A 13,469-nucleotide genomic window follows, 5' to 3' on the forward strand; every position below is an offset into this window, starting at 1 on the left:
GTGTAACACTCTAATATTAAGTCCCTTAGGAATCTTTTAGGGGAAACTGAGTAATACTGTATTGGCCTTTGGATGCACAAATACTCTGCTGAATGACTTGTTGAACTTGTGGACTGGGGATAGTTCAGTGGTGCCAGATCAGAGTGTCATTGTTCATCTAATAACTCATTAGATTTCCCCTTGCTACCTCCCTTGTCCTGGGGGAAGTAGGTGGGAGGGCTGTGAAACTGATCTTGGGATGATGAGTAGTTCTAAAGCAAAGCTAAATGGAGGAAGGAGGCAAAATACAGTTCTCTAATCCAGGTTGCAGCCAAATTTTACTGTTAGAGGTAAAATTAATTACTTCTGGTGTCTGCCAGCTTTGTCAATCTTCAGGCTGTTTAAAAATGTTGCTGTTCCTAGTAATTCATGTAGCTCTTATTCTCTTTGCATTAATTTATGTTGCTGTTAGAAGTAGCAGCTATGATCCTTATAACTTTTTTGGTTTTTTACTTCCCCTTCTCTCCTTTCCCCTCCACGTCCATTCAGTATGACTTCTCGCTGGAAAAGAAAACAATCGAGTGGGCTGAAGACATCAAAAAAATTCAGGCTGCCCAGAGAGAAGCTGAACGCAAGGCAGAAGAAGCTCTAGCAAACTCAAAAGCAGCTCCAGAGGACAGCACCAAGATGGGGTTCTCAGAGGGACCTTGCCCTGAAGCCATGCCTCCTCCTATTAACCCCATCCTTGCTAGCCTGCAGCACAATAATATTCTGACTCCTACTCCAGCCAACACCAGCTCTGTGAAGCAAAAGGTCGTCAGTCCACCTCGTCCAAAGGCAGATTTCAACCCAGCTGATTTTGAATGTGAAGAAGACCCGTTTGACAAACTGGAATTAAAAACTATCGATGATAAGGAGGAATTAAAAAATATCCTTGAAATTCATGTTGGTACTACTGGGCCGATTGTTGCCCAGCTGTTAGATAATACCTTGCCTAAAGGAGGGTCTGAGTCTGTGTTGCAAGATGAGGAAGTTTTGGCATCCATAGAAAAGGCCACGTTGGACTTCAAACCCCTTCACAAACCCAATGGCTTTATCACTTTACCACAGTTGGGAAACTGTGAAAAGATGTCCTTGTCTTCCAAAGTGTCCCTTTCCCCCATCACTTCAGTGAGCAATATCAAATCCCTGTCATTCCCTAAGCTTGACTCCGATGAGGGGGATCAGAAATCATCAAAGCTCACGAGCACTTTCCACAGCACTACCTGTCTCCGCAACGGCACTTTGCTTAGCTCTTTGCAGACCTGTGCTCAGAGCAAAGCCAGTGAACTGAATGGACACCATATGCTTGGTCTTTCCGCTCTAAATGAGGACAGTGGCAGGGAGACATTATCCTCTTCATCCAGGCTGTCATCCCTGGCTGTTTCGACTGTTTGTACAGAAGAAGAATCATCTCAAAGCCCATCGACTACGGTAAACTCGGAGTGGAGTGGAACTGGGGTGAGAGGTGGAGATGCAGAGGCAGCTCTTGCCTCTAAATTGCCCTGTTACTTTGGTTATAATTTCATTTGCTAGGAGTGAATTGTAGATCCTCTTAATGTACATGGTAAATTGATCAGTCCAACAGGTCTCTGTGGCAGTAGTTCTAAACTTGAGATTATTACCCTGCATTTTGCCTCATATTTGACAGTTTTAGACCAAATCCAGTGATTGGTTTTTTTTAGCTATTCAGCTCTCATTTGTTGTTGATAATTGCACACATTTGAGCTAAGCATAAAAGGCATCTTCTGTGTACAGTCCTGCATTCTGTCCTATCCAGATGAGATATATCAGATTCTGAACTGCTGTTAGGCTTTGAATCAAATCTCTTCTGGTTTTCTTCCTTAGTTTGCTTATTTGCTGGAAATGGAGGAAATGCAGGCTTCTCAAGGAATAGAAGTAGTAGTAGGTTAAAACACCCAGATATGCTGCATCATTCAGGGAAGAAAAAAGTGCTTGCAGTTGACCTGCAGTGAAGTAAGCCTATTTTTTTTTTTAGCTTCAAGCTTCAATTTCTTCCACATCCTTTAAAAATGTAATCTTTAAGAGGAAAAAAAAAGATTATAGTGATGTGAAACCTTGTATTTGCCCTTTCTTGTGAAGGAGGGTAGTCATTGCTTGGTGGAGACCAAAATCAGTGTGAAGATAATCTTGTATTTTTAATGTTACAGTTATTCACCATACAGCTCTGAGATGCGAGATTAAGGAAATGAAGAGTCAATCTTGTTGCAAGTTCTAAAATCTGGGGACAGTAACTTCACATCAGGCGTTGTTTCTGTCTCTTTGTGACTAAGAACAGAGATTAGATTAAGTTTGTGGGGGTTTTTACGAAGAACCACAGATCTGGACACCAGTACTCATGAAGCCTAGTGAAAGCTGTGGAGTCAAATCCTCTCGCTTGTTCTAAAATAATCTGGGTTTTTTCTTTGTCCAATAGAGGCAGTGTTTCAGTGATTCCCTGGTTTTAGTGTCGTGCTGTAGGTTTTTGTGTGACACCATGTGCTGTGAAACAAGTGATGCTGCTTCTCCCTTTTGTCCTCCCAGCTCTTTTTGGGGTTAGATAAATGCACTCATAATTGTGAAGTACAGTATTCTGGGAAGCGGTGTATCTGAGAGAGCAGAGCAGAACAGCTGGTTGTTGATGACTGGAACAAATTCAATGCTGTTAACTTTGGCAGGAGCAGCAGTGTGCTGAGCACCTGCTCACTGCTGGAGGTCACAGGTGTGGGAGGGGCCTGTATGCCTCAGTTGTGGAACACATGGCATCTCTGGGGATGAAAGACCACTTACAACTGGATACACTGGCATTAAGATGCCTGAATTTACACTCAAACAATTAAAATCTCTCTGCTGAATTAAATTTTTTTAAAGACCAAGAGGGAGAGTGTATTCTTGACAGTGTTGTAAGGGAAGATGCAAAATGGGAAGAGAAAATAGACTTATTAGGAGAACTAATAAGATTAATTCATTAATTTGAAACTATTTATGCCTTGGAAGTAGTGAACCAAGAAATAATTATGGTGATGGAATTTAGTTCTTCATGTTTAAATTCCAAGACTTCAGATTATACTTGTTTTATGTTTCCACAGTATAATTCCACTGAAAAATGATGGCTGATATGCAAGAAATATAAGTAAATGCAACAAAAGAATTGAAATAAATGTAACAAAAACCCTCAGAGTATGAAAACAGTACAACAAAATCACAGTCATCTCTGTGACTGGGAGCAGAAGGCTTATATCTAAATGTATTCCATAGTGATTTTTTTTTCCCCTCACAAGATTAGAAATTTTAACTTTTTGAATTTGCAGTTACCATGGGAGTTTTTGCTTTACCACTGAATTGGATCTAGGAATCTTTGGATGGAAATAAATCTGGGGCTGCATAGGTTCTGTGGTGGTCCCCTCACTTTCACTTTTTCTTGAATCTCAGCATGTTGATTTTTGCAGCTTTAGCAGAGGTAGAAATGACTAATGAAGACAGGCGATTGAAATTAAGAAGATTGTGTAGGAGGAGTTGGCTTTTCCAGACTGTTGAATCTCTGGTGTCAGAAACAGTTTTGGTTTTCTTGGCTGCAGTGTCAATAACAAAGCATCATCCTTCCATTGATAACCCACTGGCTGACATCAGGGCTCTTTTCCCTATTTCAATGTATCCTATATTCCAGTACTGCCCTTGAAAAAGTGTCTGGAGAGAGGATGTGTCTGAAGAACACACCATGAGAATAGGTTCTTGGATACCCTAATGCATCAGAATGAATATGATGTCTCAGGGTTGGTTTTCTAGAAGAGAAATCCTTACCCTGGAAGATGTTTGGGAATGCAGAGCAAAACCTCCTTGGTGGTGGTTTGGGGTCTTTTGGAATAAATAAATGGAAATTGTCAAAATCTTAATGGATCTTTTCAGAATTGGTCTTCTGCAGGGGGTTTTTTGTTGTTCAGTTTGGGCACTAAGAAGGCCTTTCTGAAGGATGTGGACAACCTTTCAAGCAATCTGTGCTGGCATAATAAGTATTAAGAAATGCTAAAAGCTGCATTTCTCGGCCCACAGTGATTTCTTGCAGTCTGTTCTAACTCTGTTTAAAACGCAGGAGTTCTGAATGTATTGAACTGAAATGTGTAGCTTTGGTGGGGCCAAGGCCTGGCTTTGCACTGCTGTTAACTTGGGCAAGGCTGTACAAAGTGGTGGACTGGTTCTGCAGAAGCAGAGCAGGTGCACAGCAGGGAACATGACCCAGCCCTGCTGGTGTGCTGGGAGTGGGACAAGTGCTAGGCAGAAAACTCACATGTTTTTTTGAGCCAGTGTGGCATGTTGCTCCTGTGTGGTGTATAGAGTTCTGTGCTTTGGGAATAGAAAAGAGGTGTATTTTTCTCTGACCCCTTCACATAGTCAAAAGGTCCAGAGAAATTTTTAGGCAATGACTTCTAAATTATCACTGTTATGCAGGCAGTGCAGACTTGGTGAGGAGCTGAACTGGGGCTGTGTGAACAAGCAGCTGTTACAGTGACAGAATAAACAGTTTTGTAATTATTGTGGGGGTACACACATCCTTCTTGGAGTATAATCCAAGTATAGAGTGCTGAGAGGAGGAATGATCATTATGATGAGGATGATTCTATAGTTGCAGGCAATGGGTAATGTCAGCATCTTGTATGTGGAAGCCTGATCAGACCCTAAAATCTCCCATCCTGTGGTAGAATCATCTATAAAACCTTCCTTGCCCAGCTCTGGCAAATTCTGCTGACCGGTACATGATATTTATACTTGTTTTATTTGTGTGTTGTCCAGCAGGTACACCCAGACTACCAGGAAACAGAAAACCCTGTGGTAAGTTTCCAAATACACCTGTGTGCTTGCTTGCATTGGATCATGTTTATGGTAATCTTGGTAAGTGGTGTTCCTTTGAGTACAGAAAACCATAGGTCATGAGTAAACCTGAGGAGAAGGAAGCAATCTGTGCTTCCTTTGAGGTGCAGGGATTGGCTATATCCCAGCCTTCACTGTTGCTGTGCTTGGGTGTTCAAAGGCTTTGGTCACACCAGTAGGAGGGGGTTCATTGTGGAGAATCTGGGTTGTTGATTGTTGCTTTGAGGGTTAAAAGAGTATGGTGGGAATCAGGCTACTTGGTTTCATCCTCACAGTGTGTAACTTCCTAAGGGCACTCTAGAAAACCTTTTGAATTAATTACATGGGGTATCCTGGTTCCAGCATTAGGCAGAAACAGGATGTGGGGATGCAGGAGATGACCATCACCTCAGCCTCTGGGTTTTCTCCCTTAGGTAACACACCAAAACTTTGCAGTGTCTAAAGTGCCCAATAATAGCAGCTGCACGAAGTGGCCAGGCGGTCTCGCGGCTGAGCTGCAGCAGGGCCTCTCCCCCAGCGAGAGGCACTGTGTGGAGACTGTGGTCAACATGGGCTACTCGCCTGAGAACGTCCTGAAAGCCATGAAGAAGAAGGGACAGAACATAGATCAGGTAAGAGCTCGTGCAGTGCAAAGAAATGCTTGATTGCATGCTGGTTCTCCTGGGAAGCTGTCTTGGGTTTGCAGAATGGGTGGGGTAAATACTGTTACCCCAATAGGGGGTTGCAGCCTAGAGCTTGTGCTTATTTCTGGTGAGAGATTGCTGGAGTCAGCCACGCCTCTGTGTGCTGGGTTGGAGCCATGCTGAGTTTGGGATGGGCCCTTTGCTCTATGTGAAACTGGGGGGGAGTTTCTGTGTCTCCCCAAGAGCCACAAACACATCCAAAGGAAGCTTAGCATGGCTCTGTGTACTGTGTTAAGAGCCATGTGACAGAAGTCCAGCCACCTTCCTTTGTTCTGAGCATGAGGGTTTACAATACTGACGTCTCTCCTTGTGGAGAGATTGGCCCCTGCAGGCCTAAGACAGCTCTGACAGGCTCCTGCAGGGCCCCACTGACCGACTTGTGTGTCCTGGTGCTGCTCCTTCCTGCTCGAGCGCTGCCTCCAACGCCTGCTCAAACCAGGTCACTGGGCACAAAGCGCTGCTGGGCAAAGTGTGGCTCTTGGATCTGCTTCAAACAAACACTTCAAAGTGGGAGAACATGGCCCAGCCTCCTATGCTGGCCCTCAGCAGGCTGTGTGCTGCACAGAGCATGTCCCAGGGACTCCTGCTTGTGGGACTGATCTGCTGGCCCTTTCCCTACACACAGAGAGTGGCTTAAGCTGTGCGCTGGAGTGAACTGAGCTATCAAGTGGAAAAAAAAAGTCCTTAGGAGGGCAATTTTAAATCCTGCTCTGCTTGCAAGCGCTGGTTCTTTCACATATCTAGCATTGCCTACCTGACCCTTCCCCTTAAAGCTGATGATGCATAAGAAATTTGGCAGCAGTTTCTGTGTGCATGACCTGGGATTTGCAGCTCACTTGCTGATATGCTGAGCTGATCTTCAAAGGCTGACTGCTCTCAGATTGCATCAGCTTTTGTGGCTGTCTGAGAGGAAGCTAAAAGTAGACATGTCCTGGCTGCTGGACCTACAGTTTCATTTTTAAAACTTGTAGTATAAAAAACACAATGAAACTTCTGTTCTGCTATCAGAGGGCTAAAGATACACTTCTGAGGCTGCTCTGACTAGAACTGAGGGGATGGTCAGAGAGCACAGTAGGACAGAAGGGTTTGTCTTGCTTTCTCTGCACAAGCTGTTCTCTAAGGAGTGTCTCAACTCTGCTAGGAAGGACTGTATCTCTGTCCCTGGTGAAGTGCTGGGTAGAATCATGCCCAACCCCTCCACATGTACCAAGGTGACATTCAGCTGCCTGCTGCAAGTGCCTCTCTGCAAACACAGTTTGTTTTCTTCATTCCCCACAGGTTTTAGATTACCTGTTTGCACATGGACAGCTTTGTGAGAAGGGCTTTGATCCACTTCTTGTTGAAGCAGCTTTGGAAATGCACCAGTGTTCAGAGGAGAAGGTGAGGGTGCGATGTGTGCAGGAATAGAAAAATATCCTGTGACAGGGAATTCCAGCAGCAGTTCCTCTGGCTGATTAATTCTGGTTTTCATGGTAATGCTGCCTTGTTTCCAAAACTGACTGTCAAAGGACATCTTTGTGTTGATAAGCTAAAAATTGTTAAAGCATTAGAATTTGTCTGTGCCATTCTATTAGTCTCATTTGCATCCATTTTTATGGGGACAGGATTTTTTTAAGACCCTGCTTATTGTGGTCGTATTGTTTTGAATACCCAGAGTTATCTTGTGGGCCAGGTGCTTGGTACAGATACAGTTAACTTCAGCAGCAGCAAATTGTCTTTCAAACCTTGCCAGCCTGCCCTGGCCATAAATTTTCTCTGTTGTGCAACTGCATCTGCCCAGCTGCTTAGCAAATTGGGTTAGGGCTTGCTCTGGAAGAAGCTAGAAAATGCATGTGTTGGGGTCTGGTTCATTGTCTGGCTGCTTTACCAGCACCAAAGGTACAGCAGGAGCAAGTAGCAAGGGCAGAGGACAGGAGGATCTTTTAAAGTCTGCCATCCTATTGTGTGACAAGTTATTACATGAAGTCTTTAGAGGTGCAACCCAACCCCCTCAAACCTAGATATATGCCTTCCTGCCTTCCTTGGACAAGTGATAATCTTATAAACAGAGCAATAGCAGTGCAAGGATGGAAAGTAACTTGAGTTTGAGAAACCCATTTGCTATTGGCTCAGCCCCAGAATTGGAAATTGCTAATCTTCTGATTGCCCATTTCAAACTGCTTGCTTGTTTGGGATATTTCCTTCTCATGGAGTGGCTCAGATGCACTGTAAATGGCAGAGGGTTCATGAAAGTGATCAGCTGACTCACTTCTTGCCACCTTGTTCTTCAAAGCTCAGGGAGGATTCACAGTTAGTGTTGTAAATATTGTATGCACACAGTAGAGTGAGTAGAGTGTGCTAATCCCCCAGCTTTGCCCTAGATCTTAGAAGCCAATTGATGGCAAGGGCGATGGCGCTGTTCCTGAAGTCCAAGTAACTTTAAAAAAAATCAGGTGCAGCAGGAGCTGCTGGATGGGGCAGCTGGGTGCCATTAATCAGCATTTTTGGGATCCCACATTGGGCCAGGTTGATAAATTAACTTCTAAAAGAGACAGAGACACACCATGGCAGGCTGAGCTTTGGCGCCCTGGTTGAAGAGGGGTTTGGAAGTTAAGGACGGCAAACAGGGGACTGAAGGTCCCTGTGGGCTGCTGTGCCTGGATCTCTGGTGGCTCAGGTGTGAGCAAACTTTCTCCCAACAGAGCTGGAATGGGCTGTGCTTGGGGAGGAGGAATCCACAATCATGGCATGCTCAGCTGCTGAAGACAGGCTCTGTGCTACACCTCCACCAAGCACTGAGCCATCTGCTTTTCTCTTGCAAATAACAGGCTGTCTGTCTTTCAGATCACAGAACTTCTCCAATTAATGAGTCAATTTAAAGAAATGGGCTTTGAAATCAAAGACATTAAGGAGGTCTTATTATTACACAATAACGACCAACACAATGCTTTGGAAGATCTAATGGCCCGTGCAGGAGCTAGCTGAAGACACATTCCTGGATTCTTGGCGTGCAACGGAGCAGGACGAGCCCAGCCACCTTCACATCCAGTGTGACTTGGTCTCAGCGGAAGGAGTCCAGCTTTTTGCATACAAGGGAGAGTGTCTGAGCAAGCCTGCCTGCGTGCATCACTCCAGCATTTCTCTTTCCACTGAGGGCCAACTTTCATTCTTAAATTAAATTTTAAAGTGTCCTTTCCTAAGTTTCCTTTTTCCAGCTTGGCCACGGAAAGTTGAGACTGCCCAGCCTCGACTGGAATTGTACATAGGTAGAGATGGAGTGGTTCCCCCCTCATTGTTGCACTGGAGTTGGACAGAAGAATATTAAGTTGGTTCTGAAACTAGGATGCTTTGGCTCTTTGAAGCTGCTTTCATGGTGTCTTGTCTGCTTGTACTGAATTACTTGACTGTGTCACAGTCCAGATTACCTGGTTAAATTTGACCTTTAGTGCAATGGAATTTTATTTTTTGGTTGAAAGTTAGTCTGTAACTTAGTAAAACACTGGTTCAGAAACTGTCACTATGCATAAAGAGAGAACCTTGGGTTTTTTTTGTCCTCTTGGTTTTTGTTTTTTACCCATGCATCCAACACTTTTGCCAGACATGAGTGTCCAGTGCTGAGTGGTAGGTTCCCTTGAAGCAGGTAAGCTGTGAACTCAACCCAGACCTGCAACTTGTGTTGGTTCTTGAACCTGAAGGCAGAGAGCTGGGGCTCAGTATTGTAAATCCCCCAGGCTTGTAGGATATTTAAGACAATGCCCTCCTAGAAAGTCAGTTAATCTTTTTGTTCTAAATAATACACAGTGTGATGCAGGAGATTTCTTTCAAGCACTTTCTTTAAAACAAATATACTCACTGCATTAGTTCCATTTTTCACACTGCTATAGAATTACGTAATAATATCTAGTACTACAAATCAGGTTTGGGGTTGTTTTTGATAGTTCAAAGTATTACGTTGTACATTGATCAAGTTCTAAATACATGAAATATCAGCAGTCTTGAGGAATCTCTAATTTGCTAAATATTTTGATTCTGCAGAAGAACAACTAATAAAACCCTGAAATATAACTCCCAGTGTCATGGTTCCCATCTCTCATGCTCTTTGGCTTCAGCAAACGGGGACCTTGCTGGATCCTGCCCACCCAGGTGCTGCCAGCTCCTGTGGGCATGTGTGAACATTGTTGAGTAAACAACCAGAGGTCTCTGGGCTGCAGCTGCAGTGGTAGAAGGTGCTTTGCTTCTCTGTGGCTTATTTCTGTTTTGTGGCAAAACCCCAGCCTAGGGATCCAAACTCACGTTAGAGCCTGGAACTGGAGCATCAGCCTGCTGGAGGGCAAAATGTCTCAGCCCATTGCACCAGTGTAGGTTTTTCAGTAGGAGGTTTCACCTCACCAGGACTCCAAAGGGGATGGCATTTGTCTCCATTATGTTGTTAACTCTCTATGACCAAAACATCCAATTTAGGCCCAGTGTGCACTCATGGAATTCTCTGTGGGGTGCGCAACTGTGTGAATTAAATGTTTACTTAAAATGATGCAAGAGGGGGATCTGCTGGCAAGTATCTAGGAGATGTGGAGAGGGATGATGAGGAGGAGCAGGGCAGGTTGCCTTGCACATACCCCGTAGTGTTGACCTTCACCATTTTCTAGTGGTGGAGCTGAAATAAAGATTGTCTAAGAAGGACATTGAGCAGCTGGTGGGACAGCAGCTGCTGCCTCTGTGAGTGCAGGTAATGCACAGCTTTTCTTCCTTCCCAGGCGAGAAATGCAACAGTGAGGTGAGGAAATGGGGTTCCTGATTATTTGAAAAACCTTGAAAACAAAATTCAAACTGCTTTGCCATCACTGCTGAGAGCATTTGGTTGTGTTGCTCGTTCTGGTTTTCTCAGAATTGCTACCCCAGCGATCCCCATCTGGTACCAGACAGTCTGGAAGGGGCAAGAAGTCTTTGCCAGCAAAGAAACAGCTATTTAGACCAAACCTCTGAATAAAATTATCTCTGATTGTATTAGTGTGTGGGTTTGTTTTTTTTTTTCACAGTTCCCCTCCAAGGTCTGGCTCTTAACCCCACAGAATAATCACTTGGCTGTTTGAGCTCTTGGGGAGGTGAATACAGGAAGTGGCAGCTGTGAAGATGCAAGGTCTTATTTCAGATACCCATGCCCACCCAAATCTACCCTGGTCATGCTACTCTTGCTTTGGCAGTGATGTTTCTGGGTTTAAATCCTTGGGTGGCTGAAGGCATGAAGGGTATTGCTATGTTGGCATCTCAGAGAAGAAAATACCAGAGTGAGGGGTTAAGGGGGTGGCTTAGACAAGAGGAACTGCTGAATGAATGTGTAACAAGAGCTCCTGTGTGACCAGAGTTGAATGTTCAGGGTGCTGTGCAGCACTTGTTAATCTGGTACTGTCCAGGCACAGTTCATTGTGGCTGGGGGAGGTCCTGCTGGCTGGAGCAAGGCTGGGCTCTGCCCTGCTGCTGACTGGTGAGAAGGTTGGCTGCATCCCCGGTCACACGACTTTGGAGCCTTTCCTTAGGCTGTCAGGTCACACTGATTTATGTCCCTGCTGTGCCTTTGTCAGAGTTCCGTCTGAGATCTGTGTGCCTGGGCGGGAAGGCTGGTAAGAAGTGTAGAGACAGTGCCTAAGCTGGTGGTTGTGCTTTCAAGGAGAGCATCTTTGAGCTGCCTCCTCCTGGTTCTGGACAGCAGCAGCCTGGAGATGGCTCTGGTACTGCAGAGCCACCCTTCAACCCCCATGGCAGCCGAGGGCTCCTGATCCTGCAGTCGGGCTGCCCCAGTGCCCCAGGGCTTTTCTTGCCCGGCTCAGTGGCTCCTGCCGCGGATCTGCTGGAGCACAGAGCCTGTGTCAACAGCGTTCTGTGGCTGCTCTCCAGGCCAGGAACGGTCAGTCCAGCTGTGGGTCAGGGCACCCAAAACTTTCCACACCAACAGGCTCTGTGAAAATCCCCGTACAGATTTCCAGCCGCACTTAATCTTTTGCAGTCAATCGAATGGACATTTTGATGATGTTTACCTAAAATGATTTTCACCAGAGTTCTGTAGCAAACTGAATTTTATTTTAAATTCTGTCAATTATTGAAATAAAGTATCAAGCCTTTGCTAATAAGCATTAATAGTCATTGTTGCATCTGAATACAAAAGTCAATCCATTTTAGTTCTGTGTTTATTTGATGGTACATGGCCAAGCTCTCTAAATCTCTTAGATTGCTTTTATGACACTTGAATGCATGTTCAAGTTGAAGTGAAAACCTTTTGTAGCAGTTGTCAGTGAAATATCAAACAGTAGGAAGGGGATGACACTTAAAATGTTCATTTAGCACATTTTCACACAAGAATTAAAGCAGCAACTAGGTAATAAACCTCAAAGGGGAGAGAAAAATGTTACCATTTCTGACAACAGCTGGATAGTTTCTGTTGCACATGAGGAACCCATTGTTGGTATCTTTGGGGCGTGCAGCAATGTCCCTGTTATTGCCAAGGATGGGCTGCTTTTCACAGCCAGATGCTTTATTTTATTTTTGTCAAATCTCACCTTCAGTAGAGAAAATAAAATTTGGAGAACAGACATAATAAAATATTTAAGAAGGTATAGTCATGTGGATTGGCTGGATAACATATTTAAGAAAAAAAGATTGTATCAGACATTGGAAAATTGTGTGTGGTTGTTGTTTTGATTATTTGTTGTTTCTCAGTGTCCCTGGCTGTTCCTCGAGGGAGCAGATAGTTCCTGCTCTGGGAATTGCTGCTGGGGCTCAGATCTGCCAGATTTGCTTTTTTCACAGTAGATCAGATGGGATTCACAGGTGGCTCCAATCTGGCCGCTGACTTAACTCACATCTCCTCTGCTCACAGAAATTTTTGGTCACTCTTCTGTCTTGTCACAACTGTGCCTGCAGATTCTGAGGTTAGGACATGGCACTGTGGGTTGTGCAAATGATTCTTGTGTGTTGCTTAGGAATAGCCAGCTTCTGTAAGACACACTAAATGCCTGTGAATATACTTTGCTCAGCTGCTTTTTAAAAACCTGAAAGAGTGATCAACCAACACTCATTTCCCAAATGTCAGAATACGTGGAGGGAAAATTTTCCTCCCTGGCACTGTTTCTGACTGGGCATCACATTTGCCTGTGACCTGTGCACACATCCTACAGTCTGACCTCTTCTTTGGTTTCAAATAGACTCGCCAAACTCCTCAGCTGCTCCGTGACAGCAGTGTTTGCTGCATGCTTGCTGAGAACATGCCGGGGAAACTAAGTGCCCACATTTATTTTAGGCTATCAGGAGGACTGCCCAGCTGCCCTGTATTCCCCTCGCCTTACTCACAGGAAAGCTCTCCCTGACCCCAGGAAGTGGAGGGAATCGGTGGTTTTAAACACTTGTTCCTCCCTGAGTGGTTTTAGCAGAGTGCTGATCTCCCACTGCTCTACAGCTCTCTGGTGGCTGTCAGGCACCACTGCTCTGTGCCATGCAGAAATACCAAGAGTTTTGCTCCTGGATGCCTCACAGCCCTGGGTGAGTGAGGGAGGCTTCTGACCCAGGTTCAGGTGCCTTGCTGCTGGTCCTGGACCAGGACACAGGAACCGTTTTGAGAGGCATAACCTCAGACCCCAGAGAAACTCTGCTCTCTTCTCCACAGAGGAATCCAGTCTCAGCTGCAAGATGGAGACTAACCAGTGCTAAAAACAACTCAACAGCTAGGGCAGTGACGAGGGATTTGCTTCTGTTCCCCAGGCCTACGCTGGGTGACATTCCTGGGAGTGTTTGCACCAAATATGCATCCCAGAGTGTCCCTGTGATTACTGTCCTGCTGCTCAGTCCAACCCGGGCTCCTCAGGGAGGCTGTGCAGGCAGGCAGCAAAACCCACAGCTGGTCAAACAGCAGTGTTCCGTTCCCCTTGGCATTTC

At 45.0% G+C, this 13,469-nt stretch overlaps 1 protein-coding gene across 4 annotated transcripts in view; it reads left to right on the forward strand.

Moving 5' to 3' along the window:
* Window positions 1-10,550, forward strand: part of UBAP1 (ubiquitin associated protein 1) — a 33,806-nt gene extending 23,256 nt beyond the window's left edge. The window contains exons 4-8 of one of the 4 annotated variants that reach the window (XM_036403360.1): window positions 529-1,479; window positions 4,807-4,845; window positions 5,298-5,495; window positions 6,846-6,947; window positions 8,391-10,550. In XM_036403360.1, coding sequence (XP_036259253.1) covers window positions 529-1,479; window positions 4,807-4,845; window positions 5,298-5,495; window positions 6,846-6,947; window positions 8,391-8,531 — 1,431 coding nt within the window. In that variant the 3' untranslated portion in view covers window positions 8,532-10,550. The remainder of the gene's footprint in view (window positions 1-528; window positions 1,480-4,806; window positions 4,846-5,297; window positions 5,496-6,845; window positions 6,948-8,390) is intronic. The other 3 variants (XM_036403361.1, XM_036403362.1, XM_036403363.1) reach the window with 3 other exon arrangements.
* The last annotated feature ends 2,919 nt before the right edge of the window (window positions 10,551-13,469 follow it).

The sequence above is a fragment of the Molothrus ater genome, chromosome Z, assembly GCF_012460135.2.
Source record: "Molothrus ater isolate BHLD 08-10-18 breed brown headed cowbird chromosome Z, BPBGC_Mater_1.1, whole genome shotgun sequence".
Classification (NCBI taxonomy): domain Eukaryota; kingdom Metazoa; phylum Chordata; class Aves; order Passeriformes; family Icteridae; genus Molothrus; species Molothrus ater.